Source organism: Eubalaena glacialis, chromosome 3 (genome assembly GCF_028564815.1).
Source record: "Eubalaena glacialis isolate mEubGla1 chromosome 3, mEubGla1.1.hap2.+ XY, whole genome shotgun sequence".
NCBI classification, from domain to species: domain Eukaryota; kingdom Metazoa; phylum Chordata; class Mammalia; order Artiodactyla; family Balaenidae; genus Eubalaena; species Eubalaena glacialis.
The window spans coordinates 49,140,185-49,159,803 of record NC_083718.1 but is presented as its reverse complement, the minus strand read 5'-3'; the positions used below and the strand labels follow the sequence as shown (position 1 = coordinate 49,159,803).

Here is a 19,619-nt window from a genome sequence, read left to right as displayed (position 1 = left end):
CAATATATAGTCAACTCTAGATCTGTTGAGCTAATAAAGGAATAAGAGACCTGGATAATAGGAAACAGAAAACACTCTGAAGTTAATTTATATCTGGCTTTAGAAGGCATCACCTGAACAGATAAACAACAGATTCAGACACACACTCCTTTGCTCTAGTTATGCCTCCTCCAACCTCCTCTCAGGAGGACCTGTTAGAAGGCCCTGGAGCGAGCTGGGCTGCAGTATGAACAGGGCCTGCAGTGCAGAGGATAATCCAACAAGCAGAAAATCCCATTAGGTTCTAAGTCTCTTGAGCACAGGAACTGGGTCTTCCCTGTTCACTGCTAAAGCTCCATCGCCTTGCTCAGAAAGCACTTAGTGACTATTTTTTGAATGAATGAGTGAGTGAATAATTTGAAAACTGACTATATAAGAAGATTGCTGCTGATAAACAATCACAGATGAGCCGGCATGCTTTCCCTCTGAAATGATGTTCAGTGTGGTGTGCTTTCTGGGATGTAGGAATGCAGAACCATAGAGTTTTATCCTGTAGGATTCCTCAGAGGTCATCTAAGTTCTCTTGTGTGGAAACACGCAAACTTCTTTCTTTCAAGGGCCAGATACTGAACATTTTCAGCTTTGCCGCCCCTAATGTCTCAGTTCCAACAACTCAACAGTGCCTTTGTAGCATGAAAGCAGCCTCAGCCAGTACATAAATGAGTGGGCACAGCTGTCTTCCAATAAAATGTTATTTACAAAAATAGGTGGCAGGCCAGCTTTGGCCCAAGGGCCACAGTTTGCTGACCCCAATCTCATGGGCCCTTGTGATTTCAGAGGAAGACACTGAGGCACATAGAAGTCGAGTGACCTCCCTGAGCACACGTGACCAGCTAACATTAGAGCTGGGACTACAGACGGTTCCCTACTTAGGATGGTTTGACTTACGATTTTTCAAGTTTACAGTAGTGTGAAAGCAATAAGCATTCAGCAGAAACTGTACTTCAAATTTTGAATTTTGATCTTTTCTGGGGCTAGTGATAAGCAGTAAGACTCTCTCTCGTGATGCTGGGCAGGGTCAGCAGCCGCAGTTCCCCGTCAGCCACTGCATCACGAGGGTAAACAACCGATACACTGACAACCATTCTGTACCCAGACAACCTTCTGTTTTTCATCTTTGGTACAGTATTCAATAAGTTAAATGAGATATTCAACACTTTATTATAAAAGAGACTTTGTGTTAGATGATTTTTCCCAACTGTAGGCTAATATAAGTGTTCTGAGAGTGTTTAAGGTAACTAGGCTAAGCTATGGTATTTGGTAGGTTAGATGTATTAAATGCATTTTCAACTTACGATGGGTTTATTGGCACGTAACCCCATCGTAAGTGGAGGAAGATCTGTAGGATCCAGATTTATTGACTCCAAGCCAAAAGTATTTTTCTTGTTAAAGGAAAATCCATTATTCACTGATTCAAATATTCACTGTGAGTCTGCATATACCAGGCATGGTACTAGGCACTGGGAATACCTGAGTGAACCAGAGCAGCATGGCCCTGCTCTTAGAGAGCTTACAGCAGGGAGAGGGCAGGAGCAGAGCCATTACAATTTGGTATAAGAAGTGCTACCACGGGAGAGGTGCAGGATCAGGATACACAAGCACCACTACAAGGCAAGCAGCAACGTTTCCTCCACCCTGTGTCATTGAAGTTTCCATGCGGAGGCCCTTGAGAGCACCACCAGCACACTCTTATTTCAAGTGTTATCATCTCCTTCCAAGTCCCTCGTTTAATTCTCCTCTGAAACTAGGAATTCTCACTATGTGATGGAGCCTCAGATACACAGCTTATTTAGTTTGTAGGAGCATGGATTATCTCCACTGACCTTTGATCTTTCCAATTAAAAAGTTCTTTGAGTTCACAATCTGATCCATGTCTGAACGGATGGTGCCTTCCAGGCCTTTCGTCAGAGCCCTGCATTCCTCCTTCAATGCACTTAATCCTTCTGAAACTTGATGCCGAACCAGGTTGTAGGCCTCTTCGAGGAGCTGCAACAGAGAACAACACATAAATCGGGGCTCTGTCGTGCGTCAGCACCTGAGGGAGTCAAGTAGAGGCGGGCGGGTTAATTGCAGACAATCGCAACATAAACAAAACGGCACACATTCTAATTTGGCTTTCAAAGTTTGAGTCTGTTTGGATTAGTCCTCATGTAAGTGAGACTGAGCAGACTGGGCAGTTCTCCACCCAGGGAAGGAATTACGTATTAAAAAAAAAAAAATACCCTAACAAGAGAAGGGAAAGGAATGTTCATTTTGAGTAGCACAGCTGCAGAGCAAAATCATCACTTACACCAAACCAGGCCCTCTTTCTGTCGTTCTTCTTCCCCTTCATTTTAGGCAGGATGTCTGTCTGAAGGGTTGGCATGAGCTCCTCCATCACCAGGTTACTCAGGATCTGTCAAGAGGAAGAGAGCCTCAGAGCTGGTTTAGTTGGTGACGCCTAAATCTCAGCATCAGGCTAACTGAAGGTGTCATAACTGGCCACCCCCGTCCTGGCTACATAAGATTGTCCTGCGCTACATGAAATCTGTTAGGTTAATAGTTTAGCTCTGGGTCTGAGGCCACAGAAATCTCTAGGAAGACAATCCTAGATGGTAAACGTTCTTAAATATCTGCAAGGAACAGTCACGCCTGTTGACATTTTCCCATTGGAAAGGACAAATTCCTCAATTCAAACTTCTACTAGTCAAACTAGAAGAATCTAGCCCATTTAGGATAAGAGGGGGAACTTCAATTATAGATAAGGGTATCCTTAGCAAAACTGTGAAGGGGGTCAGGCTTGGTTTTGGTGGCTTGAGTTCTTGTCTGTATCCACTGAGACCATCGTTTCCCCTGGAGCTTTCTTGGGATCTGCTCTTTGTCCCTACTGCACCCTGAATCCCATCTCCATCTTCTTTAAAGTTTAGAAAAAGAAGGGAATAACAAATACTTTGGAACAACTGGACATTGGTGGGATGAGTAGAATAGGGGCGGGGGTTGTCTACAGTTTTCAGGGTGTTTTTAAAAAAATATTGGTCCCAAGTCTTCCCTAAAATTTTGCTTGGCTCAATGAAAATGTTTCTTTTGAATGTGAGCAGTGATCTACATGTCCACACATAATGCTCCATGTAACACTGGTCCTTGCTCTTCATATTCATTCCCCCACAGGAAGTGGAGCAGTTTTGTTGTTTAGATTTAGATCTACCATGAGTTTTGGGGCTCACAGCTCAGCTCTTTCAGTGTCAGGCTGCAACCCAAGATTTATAACAGAACAAGAGTAATTTGGGGAACGGAGGCAGGCAGCAAAGTAGAGAATCATTTGACATCTGTTCTATGAATTTAAAATAATATTTGTCCAAAATAATTGACCTTCTCATAAAAACGCAAATTAAGCTTTGGGCAAAACTTTCTTTGAGGTCACTGGTCAGCCTCATGCTAGTGGAAATACTCATGAGCTCACTAGATTTGCCTTTCACCAGGGCTCTGTTTACAGCGGGATGTAAGAGTCCAGCTGAACTGAACAGGGTGGAGGTGGGCGAGTCACCCAGTCTCCCTGTGGGCTCCTAGGAGAGAAGGCTGCGGGTCGGTGCAGCCAGTGGGGTTCCATCATCTGCGATGTGGAACTTTGGGTGTGACAAAGATTATAATAGGGTTAGGATTTCCGCTAGTCCTAGTAATTCATTGTTGGGGATGTTTTTACTTTTCTTAACCACTTTTGGGGGGCAGTCAAGAGGTGAACCAGCATTTTTGAGGAGTTTAAGAGGAACTTGACATGTGCAAACTCCATAGACATCAGCAAGTCCAAAAATTAGGTTCAAGGACATAATCAATAATTCATGAACCTCATCTTGCCCAATGGAGTAAATTCTTGTTTGGAACACATTTGCCCAAGAGTGATGGAAGTGCTGGCATGGGGAGAGTGAGCTGAGAGAGTAAGGACGCTGAAGCCAGAACTTCAAATCAATGGGAAATATTGTCTTAGTTTAAAAGTATTAAATTCAAGAATCATAATAATTGTCCAAATTCATCCTTTTGCAGAGATTGGCTTGAATCTGAGCACGAGCGTGAAAGGGATTTGAAAGATGAAAATGTTATACTGTCCAAAGAAAAAGAACATTCCATTTGGGTGGGCTTATAGTTTTCTTTTAGTCTTTCCCATACAATGTTCCAAGAAATTTGGTTCTATTTTATAACTTAAGGGATTGGAAAGGAAATATGTCTGGAAAAAAAAGGAGGGGGATGGGAGTGGGTTGAAGCGGGGGGAGGGGGTTGGTGATGAGGGAATAGCTCTGGGGCAGGCAGAGGCCAACTCTGTCTCATCCCAGCAGCTCTTCTTCCTGTAAACGTCAGCCCCACCACATCCTGACCTTGTGAGGATCCTCACCTGCCCAGGATCTGCTCTGAGATTCCCTACCTTGGTCAGCCCTCCATGAGCAGGGTCCAAAGCCCTGGGGCTATCGGAAAGAAAGTAGCTAATCTAATAAGACCAACCATACTAATGAAGGAGTTTCCCCAACCTTCCCTCTTCAGAATAGAATCCACTGAGTTTTACCATAAGGAACCTAAAGATATCTCTCGTGCTTTAAAAAAGGGGGTGTGTGTAAATTTAATTGCTGGGATTTAACTGGGAGATTTTAAAATTCCACCACACATGTAAGAAACCAAACCTGGCATTAGGTTGATCGAAATCAAGAAACGCAGGCCCGCTCCCTGAAGGCCACACCACGTGTTACCTTCCAGATGCTGCAGCTGTGAGGAAGGTGTGAGGCCCAGAGAGACTGCCCTCCTTCCTGAGGCTGGCCCCATGGTCTGATCAGGCCGTTGGCCTTGTGCCCTTTGTGTTACTCAGCAACCATGGGTGAAAGAATCCATTTAAACGGGTCACATTCAAGGTCATTAGACAAAAGACAACCTATGGACAAGGCCTAAAAAAAATGTGGATAGTCTTCTGGTCTTGAAACCACCCTGATCTGTGGGAATTTTGAGTTGTTCTCTTGGCCCATCTGGTTAATTTAAAGGCAAATAATAAGTATACCACATAGCTTGTACTTACATTTTACAAAATGCTTTCCCTCATGACTTCATTTGATACATTTTTTATTAAGTAGAAAATATATTGATGCTTTTACTGGTGTACAAATATTTTCACCTTAATAGTCTGTCAGGCAAGTTATTCTAAGATATTTGCTTTGCCTGGACACTTGCCTAAAATAACCATCACCACGAGGGCATGCCATACTTGCTGTGTGAGTCATTACTATGAAGATAATAATGTAACAATGCTGAAAATCTTCTAAATACAGTCCCCTAGGGTAGAAGGGGTTAGGACAATGTTATGATTAAGTTCTTAGCAGACATGAAAAAAAATGCAAATAAATTCAGTGCTTTAAACAAAAGATGTCATGTTCTCAAACTCAGCTATGCTATGCCCTTTTCTTTAACTACTTGGTAGCTTCTTTGGGGCGCTGACCTCTTTTTTCTGTGGGTCGTAGGACAGACACTGCTTCAGCTCCACGTGCAAGCGGTTACAGTGAAGCTTACCCTCACCAGGCCCCACACAGGAAAGTCTTGAAAGTTATTTCCTTTTACCAGCTTCTTAAAGGATCACCTGACATGGCTCAAAATGCATGTCAGTCACAGACTGGCTTTGTGACTTGGGCCAACTTCTCTGAATGTTCTTTCTCTCGCCTGGAGGGTACTGGACAAATTATCCTGAAATGTCCTTCCAGTGCTCACATCTTATGAGTCCGTGATTTTCACCAAAGAAAGTTAGATTCCTGGGGGAGCAAAACCTCATATTGGGTCACTTGATAACTCCAGATTTTACTGATTTCTTCTCTGGTTTTTGTTTTGTTTTGTTTTCCCCTTTAAGGTATTTTTTTATACAGCAAAATTAGCACCTTCCTGTGACTGCTTTGTGCTAATGCTTTATGATGTCCATATATGAACAGACCCACATATGTACCCACACACACTTCTAAGGCTGCCTTGTTCTCTGGATGTTTCTAGGTATGTCTTGCTTCACCACGATGGCAAGGGATGAGTCATTTCATTCTTTGACACCTTACAGCAATTCACACCTATCAGCCCAAAGTAAAGAGCAGAAAGTCAACAAAAGAAAACAAACTCAATACTTAACTCCCAGAAAGGACTTAGTACCTGCTTTCAATGCAATCGTGAAGGAATGTGAGCTGATGTGAGATTTCAAATGAAAGAAAATATTAAGTACCCTAGCTAAACTCAAGGAGCTAAATAACTGTTTAACTTGGTATAGTCCCATGGTTGATCTTGATCTTTCACTGGACCAGAAGTCGGAAGCCATCATTTCCTTTGCCATTTATCCACTTAGCATGTGACCAAAACAATCAGCTCCACAAGGCAAGGACCATGCTGCCTTGTCCATCTCTGGTTCACTAGCACCCAGCATAGTGCCTGGACTATAGCAGCTCAATAAATAATTGTTGAATGAATAAAACTGGGCAAGTCAATCGCTATATTCCTCCCTCAGTTTTCTCATTTACAAAATGGAAATAATAACTGCTCTACACGTCTCATGAGATTGATAAAACAAACAGAGTTAGGATCTGAACATAAAAAGTACCATACAATGGCATTTTAATACTGGTATATCTATTAAATATGCATGTTTATATAACAGGCCAATCAATGGCAAATGGTTCAGCCTCCCCTATGCTTTCATTTTTCTTTTTGGTATAAGTATGGCTAGTCCTTAATCCTCTCAGATGTATAAGTGGATGTGCTTCCTCCAAATATCAGAAACCAAGAATTGATTAAAATTCTTGAGTAAGTCTCAGGATGGGAAATAAATGAATTTAGAATCCACCAAAAAAAAAAAAAAAAGAAAGAAAATAAACAAATGGGACCTAATGAAACTTAAAAGCTTTTGCACAGCAAAGGAAACCATAAACAAGACCAAAAGACAACCCTCAGAATGGGAGAAAATATTTGCAAATGAAGCAACTGACAAAGGATTAATCTCCAAAATTTACAAGCAGCTCATGCAGCTCAGTATCAAAAAAAACAAACAACCCAATCCAAAAATGGGCAGAAGACCTAAATAGACATTTCTCCAAAGAAGATATACAGATCGCCAACACACACGTGAAAGGATGCTCAACATCACTAATCATTAGAGAAATGCAAATCAAAACAATGAGGTATCACCTCACACCGATCAGAATGGCCATGATCAAAAAATCTACAAATAAATGCTGGAGAGCATGTGGAGAAAAGGGAACCCTCTTGCACTGCTGGTGGGAAATGTAAATTGATACAGCCACTATTGAGAACAGTATGGAGGTTCCTTAAAAAACTAAAAATAGAACTACCATACCACCCAGCAATCCCACTACTGGGCATATACCCTGAGAAAACCATAATTCAAAAAGAGTCATGTACCACAATGTTCATTGCAGCTCTATTTACAATAGCCAGGACATGGAAGCAACCTAAGTGTCCATCAACAGGTGAATGGATAAAGAAGATGTGGCACATACATACAATGGAATATTACTCAGCCATAAAAAGAAATGGAATTGAGTTATTTGCAGTGAGGTGGATGGACCTAGAGTCTGTCATACAGAGTAAAGTAAGTCAGAAAGAGAAAAACAAATACCGTATGCTAACACATATATATGGAATCTAAAAAAAAAAAAAAAAAAGGTTCTGAAGAACCTAGGGGCAGGACGGGAATAAAGATGCAGACACTAGAGAATGGACTTGAGGACACAGGGAGGGGGAAGGGGAAGCTGGGACGAAGTGAGAGAGTGGCATGGACATATATACACTACCAAATGTAAAACAGATAGCTAGTGGGAAGCAGCCGCATAGCACAGGGAGATCAGCTGGGTGCTTTGTGACCACCTAGAGCGGTGGGATAGGGATCATGGGAGGGAGACGCAAGAGGGAGGAGATATGGGGATATATGTATATGTATAGCTGATTCACTTTGTTATAAAGCAGAAACTAACACACCATTGTAGAGCAATTATACTCTAATAAAGATGTTAAAAAAAAAAGAAAAAGAAAAAGAAGGGGGAAAAGGAGGAGGAGAAGATTCTGAGTCATATGGTAAAACAGTAAAGAACAGCCCACTACCATGAGAAAATGTTTCTGGCTTTAGATGTTTAATGACCATACAAAGGCAAGACACCATCTGGCATCTTCCAAATATTGTTCCCTAATAACAAATTTCACACTTGTTATTCTGGGATATGAGGGGAAATTAAAGAATAGCATTCTTGAACCTTGTATGCCTTTAATTAAATAATGCCCATACCCAGCCTCCTCTTCCTGGCTGAATCAGCTGTGTGATTGGTGTCCTTATGGAGGATGAGGTCACATCATGGAATACAGTCTCCTTGGAGATTTGTAACAAAGTGCCTGGTACCAAACCAACCAAGACACGTAGCCTATGACTGACATTTAATCAGGGTCTTGGGAAATTATACTGGACCACAGGGAATAGAGTACCAGAAAAGGTAAATGAAACATATAGAAAACTATCTAATGCTTTCAAAATTTGTTTCCTTTAATTACTTCGTTTATAAATCATTCCATAGATAAAGACAGCTATTTGCCAAATACTTTTTCAACAACATCTCATTTAATTCTCACAACCCTGTAACACAAACATTGTCATTCCTATTTTTTTCAGAGGAGTAACCTGAGATTAAAAGAGGTTAAATAAGTTTGGCAGGCTTTAAGCCAAGTCTTCTGACCTAAAGCCCCACCACACACTTTGCACTATGCCACACTGCTCACATTTGCTTCTAGTCTGGAAGCACAAGGTCATTTGAGAGAATATGCATTTTCCAGAAAGAAACTGGAAGTAGCTCTTCCATTGCAGTTGAAGTATTTTGGGCTGCCCTATTTAGTGCCTGGTCTGGAGGTCTTTAGAGAAGGTGTCCAATAGTTTGCTGACCAAACGCTTCTAGACAATGAGAGAAATGGCCTTTGGAACCACATCCTCCATGCTTGCAACTTTTAAAATTTGCTTGTTTATTATGACCCTGACCTCCTACCACTCAGATGGAGAATAGGATCCAAAATTCTGAGCCCCATGTTACCTGGACTTCATCCCCAGTGATCATTTCCCACGAGCCATAGTGTCCCTTCTCCTGTCGGAAAAATTGCACAGCTTCTAAAAAGGCTTGGACTTCAAATGTCGTCTGCTTCATGTAATCTAAAAGAAAGAGGCAAGGGCATTTAGCAAACAAAAACACTTTATTTTATATTTTTCCATCGTTCAGAGACCTAGCATTACCTGAATATTACAAGGGATAGAATTATGAGACACAAAAAAGTTAAGCAAGTACTGAATTCCAAATTCATTTGCAGGTGTGTATCACATGACTTGCTCACTATACCAGCTGATTAATTCCATCAGTTACTAGACATGCTGGTTATGACCAGAAGCAAATCTATCCCCCTTTATCTCTCTTGTAAGTATTTCCCTCAGACACCCAGGCACTTAGTGGCTTTATGCCACCAACTATAACACCTCAGTAAGGCAGACTATTCCTCAAAGTGCCTCAGGTACCCAAGGTATCCCCTCCCAGTTTCCCAAATAAAACTCCAATTTCTCTGTGACCTGATATCAACTTTCTGTCAAAAGGACATCAATATAATAGGCTGATTTATACAAATGAAGGATAATAATTGCTAACACATATAGCAAGATACTGTTCTTCTAAGCATGTTACATATTTCATTGAAAGCTCACAAAAACCTCTGAGGTGAGTATTATTATCATCTCCAGCTTGTAGATGAGGAGACTATAGCACAGAAAGCACAGAAAGGTGAATTAATTGCCAAAGGTCATATACCAATAAGGGTATGAACTCAGATAGCTTGACACAAGAGCCTGCTTCTAAGCACTACACTATACTACCTCACATACTAGTTTTTTGATTTGCCTTTCCAAACATATTGGATTTTTAAAGGTGTTATATCTGAGAGGTAATATCCTACCACAAAGGAATGGATACCTAATGATATAGGATTTTTAAGTGTGCTAAATGGCCTTCCTAGAATTCCACAAATCATACCGTGCATGCAAATATCATCATTTCTGCAATGGACTGAATGCTTGTGTCTCCTAAAATTCATATGTTGAAACCCTAATCCCCAATGTGATGATATTTGGAGATGGAGGCTTTGGGAGGTAATTAGGTCATGAAGGTAGAGCCCTCATGTTGGACTTAGATCCCTTATAAGAAAAGGCTCGCTCTCTTGCTCTCTCTCTCTTCTCTCTCTCTGTCTCTGTCCAGACACTGGATCTGCCACTGCCTTGATATTGGACTTCCAAGACTATGGTATTTTTGTTAGAGCAGCCCAAACTGACCAAGAGAATTTTCATCACATAAAACTAGCTCATGGAGGACACAGTGATAACCAAATTATAGAAATATTAGCAGGGAAATGAATTTTAGAAATAATCTAATCTATCAATAAAGAAATCAAATCTTAGAAAATGGAAATAAAGTAGGCAAAGTGAAGTGACTGAAAGGGTCAAGTCTCCTGCCTCCTGCTTCTCCCCCAATAGGACACAAAGTTCTCTTGCTAATAGCATATGATCTGTATCAATAGGGCAATATTAGATAGGTCAGTTGAAGGCAGCTGATTCACTGGGGGGGACCTTCAGAGCTTTAAGCTCGTGGGATTGCTCAGTGAAGGACTCAATGGTTGATTCGGGGACTGAGCAGAACTAAAAGACGATCAATCTGCTCTAAAAGGGGACAATCAATTAATGGATTGTAGATGACTCTTTTGAGATTGGCTTACTAGGTCATAAGCCTCAGGAACTTGGAAAAGAGAAAATACAACTCAAGGAATAGCCTCTATAAGAGTACAAGCAAAATTCTTCACAGCGAGGATACCATGAAGCCCAGAAGCTCCACCTTCAAAAATGTGGACCAGTAACTGACATTTCTAATAACAACATAAAGATTTAGTTAAAATCTAAATCAGAAAAAGGGCATGTCCCAAGAATCAGGTTTTCAAATTGAAGTGTTTTCTTCCTTGTCATTTATTTATTTATTTTTTTGGTTAGGCAATTGATTTAGTGTTTAATCTTAGAGGTTTGGAAAACACAAGTTAAGGTCTTGGTATAAAATTGACAACAAGGGGGCTGTGATATGGGGCTCAGTACACTGGGAGGAACTATACCAATTGAGATGGAAACTATAATTACTACATTGAGATTCAAAACTGACTCATGTGCTCTTATTTTTAACAGCTGTTTTCATTTCCAGCCTAAGGAAACAAAGCGATGGAAGAAAATGTGGTACTTAGATGGAGTGAGTATTGCCAGAACCATGAGCCTGGGAATGAGGTTTAAGTTCTTCAAGTCCTTACAAGAAGCATCAGTTTACTTCTTTCTTCCCTAGCTGACCTCAGTAACCGGAGGAGGTATCTGAAATCATGGCCATACCATCTATATCTATATACATATATGTGTAAAGAAAACTATGACACTCCCCCTGATGGTTGCTTTTTCAACGACCTTAGGAGAAAATAACTGAAGAAATGAGATTTGGAGGCAATGATGTGGGAGCCAGAGAGAAGTCAAGGAAGAAGTGGAAGAGCTAGAATGCAGCAGTGGTGCAGGATGAGGCACCTTAATATAGGCGGAGAAGAAAAGTATTAGCAATCAAGTGGACCATAAAGGAAATTATAGTCATTGAACAGCAGTAATGAAGCTTAAAAGAATAAGGGCATGAATCTCCATTCTGGACTCTACCATTAAGCCAGACTTACACTGGATTTTAACTACTCTTCTTTCATATGGTAAAAAGGACCTAATCACTGATTTCATCATTAGATTTTTAGATTATAAATGGATTAAAGTAATTTATATAAAACTTTTAGAACACTATCTGTCACGTAATAAGTTGCTTTATGGATATTGGTTCTCATGATTATAAACAAAGTCCAATAGAAACTGCCAGATCATTAAGGAAATAAAGACAAAGGTTTGCTTTGTAAAGGACAGAACTACATTGCAATGCTCATATGATCTTCACTTCTTCTAAGTTGTTTGCAAAGGCATTGCTGAACTCAGCCAGAATGTACAGGTGTTTGAAAGAAACCAGATTTTCAGTTATTTAATCTACTTCCTGCCACAGATCCCATGGGAATAAATTCTGGGATCATAATCACCCATGCTCCTGCCAACAAGAACTTGAGAGTTAGTTCCATGGCCCCCAGAATCAACAATGGTTTTTGGTCTTTCGGCCCTCTCCTGCAAACTGACTTAGAAAAATGGCAGGCATCAGCTCAAGCTCTACTTTTCCAACATGCTGTAGTTATGAGGATGCTCAAGAAGACAGACGTGCTGGGGAGAACTTAGGCATCAATAAATCCAGCTCCTTCAATTTACGGATGAGGAAACTGGAAGAAGAAATGGTTAATTTCTTAGCTGAAGGTCACACAGCTGGTCAGAATCAGAGCCAAGAGTTGAAAAAGTGGCTCTGGCATGTCATAAGCAGCCTTGGCATTCATTCTTACTTAAATCATAGACTATGAGAGTTAGAACTGATCTCAAAGGTCACCCACCCCAAGCTCTTTTCAATGCTGGGAGCCTTCAGAATCCCTGAGACACTCGTCCAGCCTTAGCTTGAATATTTCCAGTGACAGGAGGCTCACAATTTAATGAAATAGTCTTTTTTGTCACTGAACTGTTGTAATTATTTGAAAATTTTTCCTTCTGTTGAGCCAAAATCTGTTTCCATGAACTCTCATTAATCCTGCTTCTGCCTTTCAGAGCAAAATAGACAAGTTTACTCTTCTTCTATATGGTAACTAAAAGATAGCTGAGTATCCTTATTTTCCTGCAATCATTCTTTAAAAATATAGTTTGGGGATTTTTAAAAACTTGGCCCTCCTTTTTCCTTCCTTCCCTTAGTGACCAATTTGAATCTGTCAATATCTTTCTTAAATTTAGACCTAGACTGAATACAACACAAAGAGTATTGTCTAACTAGTGCAAATTATGTAAAGTAGAAAGATTACTTTCCTTTTTCTGGTCCCTAACCTCTTTTTTAATCAACCATAGCATACTGTTGGCTCATACATTTCTTGTAGTCCAATAAAATCCCTACAACTTTTTCGTAAAGAACCCTTGTCAATCTAAGCCTTTTCTAACCTATACTTCTGCTTTTGATTTTGAAGTGCAGGCTTTAACATTACCCCTGTTAAATTACAACTTACCGTGATCAGTTCAGTGCCCTAGAGCCTGCCAAAATCATTAAAAAATTGTAATTCTGCCCCCAGACTCCCTTTTACCTCGGTATCATTCGAAAATTTGGTGGGCTTAACCTTCTGTGTTTCTATCCAACTCACTGACAAAAACATTCATCAGATCAAAGGTGAGGACAGAGCCCTGGGAAACTCTAAACATTTTAGGAGACATGTGGGAGACACATCTTGGCCATTCACTCAACAATCACATCCTCGGGACCAAGACATGTCTATTTTCCTTAGTCCCTCCCTAGTCCTCATCTGTGCAGCTGCATGGAAAACTCATATTTGGGAGACATGATTAAGGACTTTTGCAAGGGAAAGAAAGCTTCTCTAGGACCCTTGGGGACAATTATTCAGGGGGCCAGCCAGAGAGAAATCGTTTTTGTTTTTTTTCCACTTATACGGATTTACTGCATGTCTGAGTCAACTGAAACGCCAAAGCTCCAAGGCCTATGTAGTCATTCTGGATTTTGACTCTGGCTGCTGTGTCGGGACTCCCTGACTCAGGCTGGGTTTGGAAGCTGCCTTGTTATTTTATTTTATTGGTAAACGGTGCCAAGCCATGTTAGCTGATCTGCCTGGTGATTTGTGAAAGTTATGTAACAGCATTACTCACTACACTGCTATGGGGTTCATCTCACTAATGTATGCTTCTAAACTGTCTTCAGCTTCAGGTCATATGTCGTCTCTTTTTAGGAGACCTGCAGCAAGGCTGTTTGTCCTATTTTCTCTTCCAGAGCAGAGAAGCAGCACTGGGGAAAGTAACCAACATTTACTGAATACTATCATGGAGTATGAACCATAAAAGATGTTTACACACACTATCTCATATAATCCTTCCAATAATCCCATTAGGTAGGAATTCATATTCCCACTTTAAGGCTGACAAAGAAACTGAGTTTCAGAAAGGTTAACTAATCCGTTTAAGCCAGTATATGGACAAGCAAGACCTATTTGCTTCCAATGTCCTGTTATAACACTCTATTGTTTTATTCTTTTAACTTTTTATTTTGAGATAATCATAGATTCACATTTTTATAAGAAATAATACAGAGATATCCAATATATCCTCACCCAGTTTTCCCTAATGGAAATATCTTGCAAAAACTATAGTACAATGTCACAAGCAGGAAATTGACACTGATTCAATCTAGCCACCTTATTCAGATTTCATCAGTTTTACATGCACAGGTGTGGTGTGTGTGTGCATGTGTGTGTGTGCGTGTTGTGGTTTAACTTTAAAATTATTTTATTTTATTTTTTTATATCTTTATTGTAATATAACTGCTTTACAATGTTGTGTTAGTTTCTGCTGTACAACAAAGTGAATCAGCTATAGGTATACATATATCTCCATATCCCTCCCTCTTGAGCCTCCCTCCCACCCTCCCTATCCCATCCCTCTAGGTCATCACAAAGCATCGAGCTTATCTCCCTGTGCTATGCAGCAGCTTCCCACTAGCCATCCATTTTATACAGTTATTTTAAATTTTATTTCCTTCTCAAAGTTTAGAATCATATAATTCTGGAATTTGACTATATCACAGGGATCATTTAGTCCAAACCACTCATTTAATTAGTGAGCAGATTGAGGGCAAGATAGAATGTGATATGCATTATTAAAAACAAAACAAAAGAAAACCCTCTCATTGGAATTAAAAATGAATGATGTCTGTTCTAATGAAATGGTAATAAAAGTTTTTATTTTTATTAAAAACCTTATTTATTCATGACCAACTTAAGCAAATATTTATTACCAAATTGTAAATAATAACTCTTATGAGAACTAGCCCCAGGTTTACTTAGAAGTCCCTGAATAGTACTCTGTGAACTGCCAGACGAAAATATTCATCTACTGGCCAAATCATGTCTGTGTTAGTGAGCACAGACCTACCAGGAAGAGAAGAGGAATAAGCCAAGAAAGAATGTACACCTCCTGAAGATCCAGGCACCCCAGAATGAATTATAATGGTGTTACTCTAGGTGAAAATACAAAGATACGAGAACTCACTCTGAGGATATAAAAGACTTCTTAAATAAATGGAAAAAAGGTGTTTCTATTGTTTTGATAGAATGTTTTGACCACGCAGAAAAACTGTATGCCTCATCTAGCTAAAAGTGGTACATCTCATGAATTTTTGACTTGTCAATAAATATTAAAAGGCTGTTTGTTAACACAGAAAATGAAGTGGGGATTACCAAAACAAGTGAAGACAAACTAACCCCATTTCCTTTAAATAAATTACATTGGTAGAATAGCTACCATTGACTTTGGAGACATCCTGTATCTAGATTTTAGCAAGACAAATATTAGAGTTTTGCATAATTTTGACTGACACACTGAAGAAATTTAGATTAGTTGATAACGCAAATAAACATAATGAAGTGGGTAAACAGCCTAAATGATGGGTGCTGGTTAAAGGGCTGATGTTACTGACATCTTAGAGGAAAACATTTTCAATTACTTGGAAAAGGTAATATATAGACAGACACACAGATAGAGATAGATAGGTAACCAGGGTTTCACTTAACTGTGAGCTCAGTACAAGTCAGTGGTGTGATACAGTTGTACATAAAGCAGGTGAGGTTAGACCACAGGAATGTGGAATATACCAAAGACAATGACGGTTATAGATAGATTCTGACATACACTACTCTGAGCTTATCATTATGTACTTCCAGCTCATGCTGAGCAACAGAATATTTTACAAAAAATTTAAAAATAAAGAAAAAAAGGTGGAGTATTCTGAAGAAGACCAGGTAAATGAGCAATCTCACAGCCTTGGAAAGAAAAAACCTAGAGGGAAGAATTCTTTATCTGTGTGAAGATCTGCAATGTAAAAGAGGACTGGATTTGTTCCTTGTAGATTCCAGATACTAGAGTCAGGATAGCATGGTCCAAAGTAGAGTGTGGCAGATTTTGACTCAATATTTTGACTCAAAATTTCTAACATTTAGATTTATCTTAGAGTGAAATAGGCTCCAATAAGGTGTCAAAAGTTCCCCTCCAAGAGGAAGTGCTCCATCAGGGCTGAGTTACCTTGTAGAAGGTGTACGGACTTGCTTAAATCTCTCTATTATACGCTGTCATGACATTGTGTACCTCCTCACCACAGCACTTAGAACAATTATAATTTCATAGTTGTTAGTATAATTATTTAAATATGCCTTTTCCCTAGACTGTAAGCTCTAGGAAGACAGGAGACTGCTGTTTGCATTCATCACTGCATCCTCAATCCCTGGTCTAGTGTCTGGCACATAAGATAGAAAGAGAAAGAGGGAAAAGAAATGAGGGAAGGAAGGAGGAAAGAAAGAGAGGAAGGGAGAAAGGGAGGAAGGGAGGGATTCAAATACTAGAGAGAAGGCTGGATTAAATCTCTTTGTAAATTTCCTTCTAAACTGAGATTTCTTGATTACAAACAAAACCCAAGCATTGCAAATGAATCACATTCTCTTAATGAGTCTTTTCCCTACCGTTGTAAAGAATTTCTGAAGGAAATGGATGTCCTCATCCCAATGCTTCTCAGACTTTGGCGAGCATCCGAATCTGCTGCAGGGCTTGCTGAAGCAGACTGATGGGCCCCACCCCAGAGTCTCTGATTCAGCAGGTCTGAACTAGGGCCCAAGAATGTGCATTTCTAACAAGCTCTTCAGGTGATTCTGTTGCAGGTGGTTTACAGACCAGATTTTGAGAAAACAAATTACAGAGAAGAAAGAGATACAGTAGAAGACCGTGGCTCTTGAATGCTTAGGGTCTTAATGAGGGCTTTCCCTCATTATCAGGTTAAGAAATGTCCCCTCTGTCAACTGTTCACCTATTTAACACAAATGAACCCTTCTACTTACTCAAAGTGATGTATAAAAATAGTACTATGATGAAGATTTATCAGAGATATGTGGATAAGGAGCCACTTTAGGCAGGTTCATAAGGACATCATCTCATGCAACTAGAACTCTACCCGTGGAAGGGAACTCCCACTCACTTCAGAGGCAATCATCATCGTCTGGACATAAATCCTCAGATGCAACCCTAGTTAAACCTCATTTTCCCTTTTTTGGTACTCAGTGGATATGTGGACTATATCTTCTGTGGCAGCCTTCTTTTCTTCAGCATATATTATCTCACTTTCTTTATCTTAATTTTTTTCAAAGTCTCAAAGAGATAAAAATGACCTATGCTCTTATCTCTTCCAAAGGTAACATAGTGTAATCGAACTCCTGGTAAGGAAGGAGGAAATAGTTTATTCTTTCCAAATACCGTGAAGATACTCTGTGCCCTGAAGCTAGGTTCATTGAATATGTCTTCCATGGCCCTGAAAGAGTTTGTCTATCACCCCATGTATCTAAGATACCTGGGCAGAGTCAGGCCAAGAGAACAATGACACAATCAGTCATTTCCCATCTGCCCAGGACAAACATATATGGCTTTATATGGGTGAGATTTATATTCTAAGACAGTGAGTGCAGAACTGTTTCCCAATCCTCTAATAACTATTTGTGGAGATGATGCTGAAATGCCTCAGGAGGAAAAAGTAATTACACCCAAAAACCTAAGCAAAACAAATGAAGACTATCTAATTTACTCTTTGAAGTGTGAATTTTAAAAGAGTTCCCTATGTAATGTTTATAGGCCGTTGTGGCAGTGCACACACTTGGGTAATCTTTCAGCTCAGACCATGGAAACTGGGTCAGGTGCCTCCCACTGAAATTGTGGGGAGTTGTGTGGCTTACTCCCTGCAGGCAAAAACCTAACCACACAACCTGGACACAATTTAAAGCAAGCTTGAGTGTTCAAATGCATAGGGAAGATGCTCCTCTAGCCACAGACTTGTCTTTCACTTTTGATGACACTGTCTCTTATTCCTGGAAATAACTGTTTACACATGGGTCTTGGTATAATTTGTCACTGCAGAACACAAAAATATTAGGGAAATTCTTCCTGGCTGATTCTCTGGATGACCTTAATATTGTGAGTTCAGAACACCTTGCCTAGTCTGTGGAAGCATGCTTCTACAAGTAAAGGAAGAGGTTTACATTAGGGAACAAATCACTGGTGCTAACTGGCATCACTTCACCATATCCTAGCCTGACACACCCACAGAGTGTCCTGCTGTCTGATGATGTATCTGGGGATTTCTCACTCATCATCATCATTTATCATCACCAGTGATTAATAATAGCATCCACCTTGCACTTGTCAGAAGATTTTACAGTTTACATCTCATTTGATTCTCACAGCAATCTCATGAGACAGGTAAGCCAGATGTAATCATCCCCAGGTAGAAAATGGAAAGAAGTGAAAATCAAAGAAGTTTAAGTCATTGCCCAAGGTCAGATGAATACATAACTCCTTTTATCAGGTCATCAAATAAAAGTTAAAATAATCGGCAGAAAGAAAATTTCTACTCACATACAGACTCAATATCAAAAAGGACCTAAACTTACTTAAAACTTCTAACTACAACAGAAGTTGTAACTACTTTTATCTAGGATAAAATACTTCAGTTTCCTATATTATTTATAACAGTTTTCCAAAGACTTAAAAAATTAAGTTGACCCATGCTCCATTCCCTTCCTGAGTAGGGATGGCAGCCACAGACTCCTGGAACCCATTATCCTGCCCTGATTAAGAAAGTGAGCTTAGCTAATCCACGGCCTCCTCCTTAGGTTTGGGGGGTCAGTATATAGTTTAGTCCTCAGATTCTTAGGGACCAGATCACTTTATAAAAACTAGGAACTTCAGCAGTCATGTACCAATAAAAAGTGTCCACATTCCTGACCTACTACAAGAAGGGGCAGTGCTGTCAACAGAGTTCTTTTTAATTTCTGGGTTAGCTGAGCCTATTATATGTACCAATTTTGCAAAATTGTTTTAAGCCAAAAGACACTTTGAAAGCATCTTGCTATTGGGGAGGTTGAAGGCCTATGACTCTACAGCAGCATATACTGTGCCACTAAATGATCCATTGAATGTGCTTTATAGGGTAAGTATGTGTTTTATCATGAAAACTCTTAAGCATTCACAGTGATTTTCAGTAAAGTCCAAGGAGCATCTTGTTTAATAAGTTGGTTAACAACAAGTTTAAGCAAAACATGATAGGATTACTGAATGGAATATTATGCAGTCACTAAAATAACAATTATGATGACTTAGACAAACTGTGGAAAAGCAGTTTGGGGAAATTTTTAATTGCAAAATCCAGATTATAAAAATTACACATACATCCTGATTAAACAATGTAAAATATGCACCCATAGGAGCATTGACTGGAAGGGAATGCATAGGAAATGGGAAGTGAGTTATGGGGACTTTGTATTTGTGACTCAAACTTTAT

At 39.8% G+C, this 19,619-nt stretch overlaps 1 protein-coding gene across 1 annotated transcript in view; it reads right to left on the bottom strand.

The window, feature by feature from the left end:
• Positions 1–19,619, bottom strand: part of NIBAN1 (niban apoptosis regulator 1) — a 158,238-nt gene that overhangs the window by 20,022 nt on the left and 118,597 nt on the right. Inside the window, exons 6-8 of the mRNA XM_061187540.1 lie at positions 9,108–9,223; positions 2,330–2,434; positions 1,863–2,025 (exon numbers count right to left, since the gene is read on the bottom strand). Of these exons, the coding sequence (XP_061043523.1) occupies positions 1,863–2,025; positions 2,330–2,434; positions 9,108–9,223 (384 nt within the window). The remainder of the gene's footprint in view (positions 1–1,862; positions 2,026–2,329; positions 2,435–9,107; positions 9,224–19,619) is intronic.